Raw genomic sequence first — 8,688 nt, 5'->3', positions numbered from 1 at the left:
CTCTCTATAAAAAAATATATTTTTAATACTTTTTAATTTTATTATTGTATAATAATAATTATTTTATTATATTAATTATAATTAATATTACTTTTAAATTTATTATTTTATATATATAAATAGGCACGGGTGCAAACGGAAAAAACCAAATCCTGAATGAGGGATAAGAATTTAAATTTCACATTCGATAAAAAGCAAGATTGAATGCGAATTTTCTCCGACTAATCACATGCGGAGGTAGAGGAGACAAAACAAACCCGACCCCACTTTGATACCTATTCAAAATGTATATTTATAAATTATCTCAATCTTTGAACCATAACTCCATTCAATTAAACCAAACTTTACTTTTAAATTAGTATCCAAGTCATATAGACCGAAACTTGAAAACATTAAGAAATAAAACTCATTTTTCAGTGAAGGTTATTTGAAAAGATATGTTCTTCAAACATATCACTGAATTTGAGTATGAAGTTTTAGAAAAAGAGAATAATGAATGTCACAAAATTTGTATCACAAGCGCATCACGAATCGTTTTGATGGACTATTTACCCATGTATTTTGCGTTAAACAAGAAAATTAACCGATTCACCATCTCTTTTTAACCCACCGTGACGTTCGTGATCTTGCACGAACATATAGTTCGCTACATATAAGATCACTGATTGGATAATTTGCCTCAATTTCCCACTAGGTAAGTTTCCGTCATTTTTTAGGATAAAATAATCTAAGGGGAAGAATGTAACATCCTTTCTTTTTTCCCTTACATAGTTTTCTCGACGTCATGACTACGCCCAATCAATCGCGTCGCGCCTCGTCACATTTTCTGAGCTAGTCAGTTACGAGTGACTCAGTGAGTCAAACTCGTGGACCCCTCGTCTTCCACCTCCTCCCCAATCCCATCCTCAATCCAAATCTCTGAAACTCTCTCTCTCTCTCTCTCCTCCAAAACCCTACTCTCTCTCCCCTCTCCTTTCCATTTCCAATGTCCTCTTCCTCAATTCACCTCCCAATCACTCCCTCCGCGTAATTACTCACTCACTTTCACTCCATCTTCTTCAAATTCACCGTCCGATAAGTGACACCTGTCCATCGACGACGCTACCTACCAAAAACTCGAAACGGAAAACGCGTTTCATAATTCCGAAAACGATAGTTGCAAGATGCAGCAGCAGCAGCAACGCCGAGGTGAGTTAGTAGTGAACGGTTACGTCGTTTACACACGACGAAAGAGGATCAATCATCATTCCGAGAACGAGGAATTCAAGAGACTCAAAACCGAAGAAAATGTACAAGTTAAAGTGGAAACTGTTTCTGCTGAGGCGGTCCGTAACGATGTCGTTTTGTGGACGTCTAAACGGCAACGGAAACCGTCGTATAAGATGAAAGTTGAATCAGAACAAGATGCTTCTGCTGTTAACGTCGCTGTTCGCGTTGCGAAGGAGAATACGAATACGAAGAGCATTGTGGTGAACAAGAAGCCTATGACTGTGAAGGAGCTATTCGATACTGGTTTGCTCGATGGTGTTCCCGTTGTTTACGTCGGCTGCAAAAAGCAGGTTATTTTCTTCTTCCTTCACTTCTTTCATTTACATTTTAGTTTCTTTCATTTTTGTCATGAATGAATCAATTGTGCTACGAAGCGTGCTTACATTGTTTCATTTTCATTTTCTCAAATTATTAACATCTCTATGAATTGGTGTCGGTGTCTATGCTTAATTAGATATAACCATATATTATGTTAATTTTGAATTCTTTTTATTTTTGACTGAAATGGTAATTTGTACTTATTATTGACTGAGAAATTGAGTTACTCATTTGGAATTTGGATACAATATGCTTTGATTAAAGTGAATATTGTAAATACAATTTAATTAATTTGATTTGTACCCATTACTAATAGTTGTTTATTTTATTATTATGTTATCTAATGACTTAATTTCAGTTTTGGTCCCTTTATTATTATCAATTCATGGAATTGGTTCCTGTATTTTAAAAGTTGACATTTTAGTCCATCCTTAAGATTTTTGAATTAAAAAATCACAATTTGACATATTTCTAATGATGTGACATACAATTCTATGATATAAAACTATCTAAATATATTAATTATTCATATTTCATTAATTAAATTAAAATATGAATTTTTTTAAAGTTGAAATCAAAATTTTTACGGGCGTTTTATTCCAATTTCATGAGGGTTAATCATTATACATTATCAAATCATATGTCACGTTATTTATAACATATATTACACGTTAGTATTTTTTAGTTAAAAAATCAGAGAGATGTATCAAAACTGTCGACTTTTAAAATAGTAGGACCAATTTTGTGAATCAATAAAAATAAGGGGTCTAAAACTGCAATTAAGCCTAATCTAATTGGAATATTAATTTGTTATACTCCTATAAGATTATTATATTAGAATTAGATTAGATTACTAGGGAAATTCTAGGGTGAGGTGGCCCGCAGTTGACCAATACGTAAAAGTTATCTAAACTCTAACGATCATTGACAGAACTCTTTGGAAGTTTTCCTTTGTCTTTACGCTGAGATAGTGACTTGATTGAAGCTGATTCGAGACGAGTTGAGTTTCAAGAGACATATTTATTTTTCCTTGTTTTATTAAACTGACATCAGGTAGGTCATTTTCTCAGCCATAAAAATTAAGAAGACCATTAACTTATACTTCCAATAAGTGTAGTCGACCATCATTAGTGTTTCAAGAAACTTTTAATCAATGGCCTATGGTGAACCACGAGTTTGGATCCTCTCTATTTCTCTTTAATTTACATTTTTTTTCAAATTTTTTTTCGTTGGATTGAAAATTTATATCATTTAGATCATGCATGTAGAGTTTTACACAAATCTAAAATCATTTGATATGTTATTGAGATTTATGAAAATTAAGGTGTTTAATAAAAGTGCTAAGACGCTAATTTTGATGCATCACAATAATATATCAAATGATTTTAGAGAATTGAGAGAGATTGAAGGAGGTTTTGATTGAGAATTTTCAGATCTGTGAACCACCTATACTGTAGAATGTGCCTAGATAATTTTACTCTGCCTACTGAGTTTAATATTTATGTGGTATGATTGTAGGCTTCAGATTCGGGATTGCAGGGTGTAATTGCAGGTGGAGGGATATTGTGCTCGTGCTGTCTGTGCAATGGACGCAAAGTGAGTTGTCATTGTCATTTTTCCTCTTTGGGTCACGGTTAGGTTACCCAGTAGTACCCGTTACCTAACCTAGTTGTTTCTTATTTTTATGTTTGAGAATGTTCCTTCATTGGTTCTTCCTTGTTCCTTCTGTTCATGTAGATTATTCCCCCCTCACAATTTGAGATTCATGCCTGCAAAATATATAAGAGGGCAACCCAATATATCTGCTTTGAAAATGGGAAGAGTTTGCTTGAACTATTGGGAGTATGCAGGGCAGCTCCCTTACATACTTTAGAAGCTACCGTTCAAAATTTTATCTGTTTGCCGTCTGAAGAAAAGTATTTTACTTGCAGGAGCTGCAGAGGTAAGCGCTTTGCTTTTGTTATTTGGAGTTATTGTGTTTTTTCCTGTCACAATGATCATCGTTTTTTTTTTCTGTTGGGAAAACTAAGAATCAAATTGAAGATTTCATAATGTTCATTTTGTTTATTCTTTGTTGATTGCTTTGGACACTTATTATTATTGTTGTTGTTATCATTATTGTTCCAATAGGTTGTTTCCCTACTTCAACTGTGGAGAGAGTGGGACTTACGTGCCATTCTTGCATTGAGGCAAGGAAGTCTGAAGATAATTCTATTCGTGCAGTTGGCAAAAGAGTCAGGTATTTATTTATTCTGCCTTTTGGTTTAATAGCTAACTGTTGAGAATTCAAGTGTGTTTGGAGTCCTTAAGAAGAATGAGTGTACTAAAAATAGCAGTTCAAAAGAACAAAGCTAGGTACTCGATGTTTTTAGCTTTTGGGTCATGGTGCGATGTGTTGTTATATTCACGGTGGTCAGTTGTCTTGGCCCTTAGTCGTAGATAGCCAAGTATTTGGCAACGGGGGTTGGTATGGGTTGGTACTTTATTGAGAACTGCTTTGACCTGATTGTACGTAAAGAGGCTTCCCCTGGGGGCTTACTAATGTGTTCAGATTTTGAAAAGCCATGCTTCGTGATTATTGATTTACTTATGAAATAGAGTTTTGAGTTTTGTTAAAAATCTCTGAATTGTTGTAACAAATGGCTTGTGAAGGATAGAAGCTAGTGATTTATCCAACTTAGTATTTGAACAGCTGTTTATCTTATATTTTCTTACAGATACTGCTCATATCTGACATAATCATTATAGGCATTATTATAAAAGAAAATGCAGAAAGTAACTATTAGAGGGTGACAACGATAATAGATTAAAATGAACTGCCATTCTAATTGTAATATAGAAGCTTTTATTTTTTTTTCTTCTTGAATATATATATATGGGAGATGGCGTATCGGCCTATGGCGGACAAGAAAAACATTATGGCGGATGACATAATCATTTTTATATCAGCGGTATTATATAGTACGAGAAACATTTTCAAGAAAAATTATAAAGGCTAAAATTTTAAGTTGGGAAAACTTAACATACACTAAGTTAGTGGGTTGAAATAGTTAAATCAATTAAAAGAAGACACATATGCTTTCTTGCTTTCGTTGTTGCTTTTCATCGTAACGTTTAGCATTTTCCTTTATATATATATGATAGAAAAAAACAAAAACTTACTGTAATAGACAAACGGAATTATAACAATTTAAATAAAATGAAACAAATAAAGAAATATAAGAATTTTAAAACCAATAGAAAAGGAATACTTAGATTAGTAAGATCAGATGAATAGGCTCTTTCTATTTGAAACAAAGATGGTATAGAAAATGGATAGAAAAAAAGTATTACAAATTTTTTAAAGGAACAGGAGAAAAAATGAGTGGTTCACAAGATGGTGTGGTTGCCGTGGGAGGTGGTTGCCGGAGCTGAAGTTCTTTAGAGGAAATGAAGATTACATAGACGAGAAGAGAATAAAGTTGTGAAACAAAAACAGTGGTAACTAAAGAGTCTAGTTTTCATTTTTAGGGTTTTTAACTCATTTGGGTGTGATTCAGGTTGGGTTGCATGACCCAACACATGTTTTCTTTATTTTTTTTAGGGTTTTTTCTACGTTTTCCGCCATTGCCCCTCTGTGAAAACCGTCATGCAACCATCATTGTATGGCACCCTGTTAAATTTCCACCAATGCAATGGCCGATTTTCGACAACATCGTTTGGTGGTAAGAGTTTGACCTTGTAATCTTAAGGGACGGTGTTCTAATTCCTCCGATTGTAAAATGACCATTAGTGTCACTTTAATTAATTATAATTTCCCCCTTCCCAATTCTTGGAAAATAAAGATATGGTTTTACAAACTGCCGGCTTACTATTTTACCAGTTACTAATGTATTGAATTGCATTGTTTTACTATAAAGATTTTTGTAAAATAACTTTTTTCCTATCGTTGAAAAAATCATTCATTTTCTTCAAACCATGCCTAAGTTTCAATGAAAAGTGTTTAAGCCCTTTTCCTCCTTCTGACTATCTTTCATGTCATCACTGTATTACAATATTTCAGGACTCCTCGACCATTACTGTTCTCTAGTCCATCTAGTACATCGAAAATGTGTATCTCCTCAAAAACTAAGAGTAAGAGACAAAAGAAGAAGAGAACAAAGTGGGTATTAGTATTTATTCTGCTTATCCTGTATATTATTTGAATTTGTTAAGTTTTTGCATAACAAATTTGCATAGACCAATAATCTGTAGTTACATGGTCTCAAACTTGATGCATTTTCTATAAAATTTGTATTTTATTTGGTTATCTGTATTTTTCTTCCTGTCAATATATATATATATATGTGGAGTTAAAGAGTATTCACTGTTAGTGTAAAACAGTTTTACACCGACATCCAATGAGAATTCACTATTTTGCCACATCACTCCACCTTTGTATGGTTATTTTGAAATTGATAAGGTGACATGGAAACATGGTGGTCTTTCATTGGATGTCAGTGTAAAATTGTTTTACACTGACAGTGTGGCCATTAAATTATATATACATATATATATATATATATATATATATAGGGGTTTATCTAGTGAGAAATGGATGTTTTATGTGAGAGTGAAATGAGTCATTTACATCCATTAGATCAAAACCAATTGTTGAGGCTAAAGTTCTCTTTCTCACTAAATAATCCCCCGTGCCTCTATATATACACATTTTAACTTATATGTCCTTAACTATGTTATTAAAGTCATCAAAATGGGTTAGCATGTCAAAATCTTCCAAGAAGAGTGCTTGCTTGCCTAATCTTATCCAGAAGAAAAATTTGTGCAGCATGGGAAAGAAGTTTGTGTGTTGCTTTATTTTTTAGCACCCCTTTTTAGTTAGGATAACGTACTTGTTAGTTAAATTGTATACAGCCATGTCTCTTTTCCCCTCTTTATTGTAATCAATTACTATCACTAGGCCATCAAAACTGTCAGTAAAACTTAAGACTGCTCCAATTACTTCAATTTCGACGTGCTCATCTCCACAAAATAAGTGTCACTGGAGGATCAATAACAAGTTAGTCCCTTTCTTCCAATTCATTTGTGTGTATGCATATCTTTCTCCATTTTCTTTTTCACTTTTCTTTAGCGATACTAATTATTTGTTCACCCAATATGTTCTTAAGGCATCAGCGATTGCACAAATTAATTTTTGAAGAAGATGGATTGCCTGATGGAGCTGAAGTAGCTTATTATGCACGTGGACAGGTTGTTTGTGTGTAGTTCATGTAAAAATTATTGTATGTGTATTACTCTGTTAACTGTTATGTTCTAATTGACAGAAATTGCTTGAAGGTATTAAAAAGCGATCCGGAATTATTTGTCGATGCTGCAACACTGAGGTATTTATACTTATTTCTCTTGTATGTGTGTGGATACACTTCAGGAACTTTAAAGCAGTACAGATAATGCTTTAAACTTTTAAATTGTGCAGATCAGCCCCTTACAATTTGAGATTCATGCAGGGTGGGCTTCTCGCAGGAAGCCGTGAGTTTTCTACTTGTTCTTTATGCCTTGGGGTCTTGAGGGAAGGGGAGGGGGCATGGCTGTGTGGGGAGGAATTGAGAAACTTTTTTATTGTTTATGGCTTGTATCTATGAATTTTCATGACATGAAATGATTTTGAGCAGTTATGCATACATCTATACGTCGAATGGGGTATCTCTCCATGAGTTGGCATTATTCCTCTCAAAAGATCGCAAGCGAACTGCAAAATATAATGATGATGCATGCATTGTTTGTTGGGATGGTGGAAACCTGTTGCTCTGTGATGGATGCCCAAGGGCCTTTCATAAAGGTCAGGTTTAATTGATAAAGGATTTGGTGGACATTGTTTTTATTGTGTATAGAATTATCCTTTTACCTAATTATTTTATCCTCGGTAATCGGTAAGAAGTTATGTCACCTGTATTGAAGTCAAAGATATATGAGATGCAACCGTTTCTCATGACTGGATCTCCTGGGACACTAATATAGGAAAAAGCACTTTTGTGATTGTACTTCAAATTATCGAAGCTGAAGAAGGAACGAGACAAACATGCCTGTTTATCTATTCCTTGCCTTCTTCAACATCTTTTTAGCATCTTTGCTGATTTCCTTATTAATAGTTATGTGGTCTAGTAGGTTTGTTATCTAAATGCTTAAGTTGGCATAATCTCATTTGTCTAATATAATTGATGATTAATTGGATTATTTATCAAGTGGAATTTGTAATCTGGCCATGCTTTCTGGAAGTTTGAATATGAACTCCTATAATAGTGCTAGTAAACCTTTGCTGTCTATAGTTATTAAGCTACAATTTCATATGGAAATAATGAAGTTTTTAAGTCTTCGATGCCTAAAATTTATTTCAAGATTTACTCAATTGGAAGCAGCAGTTAAGAATAATATTTGCTTATATGATAAGTTACAACTTGTCATCTTCTAAGTGAGATTAACTGTCTTATGTTTGGAGATGTACAGAATGTGCATCTGTATCAAGTACTCCACTAGGTGGATGGTACTGTCCAATTTGTCAACACATGTTCCTTGGAGAAGGGTCTGTGGCACTCAATCCTGATGCTGTGGCAGCCGGAAGGGTTGAAGGAGTTGATCCTATTGAACAGATTGCCAAGAGGTGCATACGCATTGTGAAAGACATTGAAGTTGAGATAGGTGGATGCGCTTTGTGCAGGTGATAATTACATTGTATAGATTAGAACTTAGAAGCCAATGCATAGAATTAGCTTTCTCCTAACATGTGTTTCTTGAAATTAGAAAATGTTACCACACTCTTACTTCAGTATTCATGATTTTTCACCTTTATATAATATAAGCAGAAAATTTTGTTCATGTAGGGGTTCTGACTTCAGCAGATCAGGATTTGGTCCACGCACAATAATAATATGTGATCAGGTAATCATTCTGGTCCAGGTATTATTTCGACAATGCATAGAAGGCCCCAATATCATTTAGAATTTAGATTCCTTATTTGAAGAACGGTATGATCAGATTGACAATGATTTATGCTTTCCTTTATTCATACAAGTAATTTTCTTAGGGATTGACTCAGTTATGCTGAATAAGCTTCACACTGTTTCC

General features: G+C 33.9%; 1 protein-coding gene across 3 annotated transcripts in view; it reads left to right on the top strand.

The window, feature by feature from the left end:
- Positions 1-693: 693 nt before the first annotated feature.
- The window catches only part of LOC101497068 (uncharacterized), an 11,013-nt gene continuing 3,018 nt past the window's right edge, over positions 694-8,688 (top strand). The window contains exons 1-12 of one of the 3 annotated variants that reach the window (XR_190560.4): positions 694-1,559; positions 3,106-3,183; positions 3,325-3,529; positions 3,718-3,826; positions 5,630-5,728; positions 6,527-6,625; positions 6,735-6,816; positions 6,891-6,950; positions 7,043-7,095; positions 7,239-7,405; positions 8,071-8,281; positions 8,445-8,502. Coding sequence is in view for 2 of the 3 variants with exons in the window: in XM_073367585.1 (XP_073223686.1) it covers positions 1,164-1,559; positions 3,106-3,183; positions 3,325-3,529; positions 3,718-3,826; positions 5,630-5,728; positions 6,527-6,625; positions 6,735-6,816; positions 6,891-6,950; positions 7,043-7,095; positions 7,239-7,405; positions 8,071-8,281; positions 8,445-8,502 (1,617 nt within the window). In the remaining variant the exon portion in view is untranslated. The remainder of the gene's footprint in view (positions 1,560-3,105; positions 3,184-3,324; positions 3,530-3,717; positions 3,827-5,629; positions 5,729-6,526; positions 6,626-6,734; positions 6,817-6,890; positions 6,951-7,042; positions 7,096-7,238; positions 7,406-8,070; positions 8,282-8,444; positions 8,503-8,688) is intronic. The other 2 variants (XM_073367585.1, XM_004516900.4) reach the window with 2 other exon arrangements.

The sequence above is a fragment of the Cicer arietinum genome, chromosome 4 (genome assembly GCF_000331145.2).
Source record: "Cicer arietinum cultivar CDC Frontier isolate Library 1 chromosome 4, Cicar.CDCFrontier_v2.0, whole genome shotgun sequence".
Lineage (NCBI taxonomy): Eukaryota > Viridiplantae > Streptophyta > Magnoliopsida > Fabales > Fabaceae > Cicer > Cicer arietinum.
Note: the sequence above shows the minus strand (reverse complement) of the source record. Positions and strands in the feature narration are given on the sequence as shown.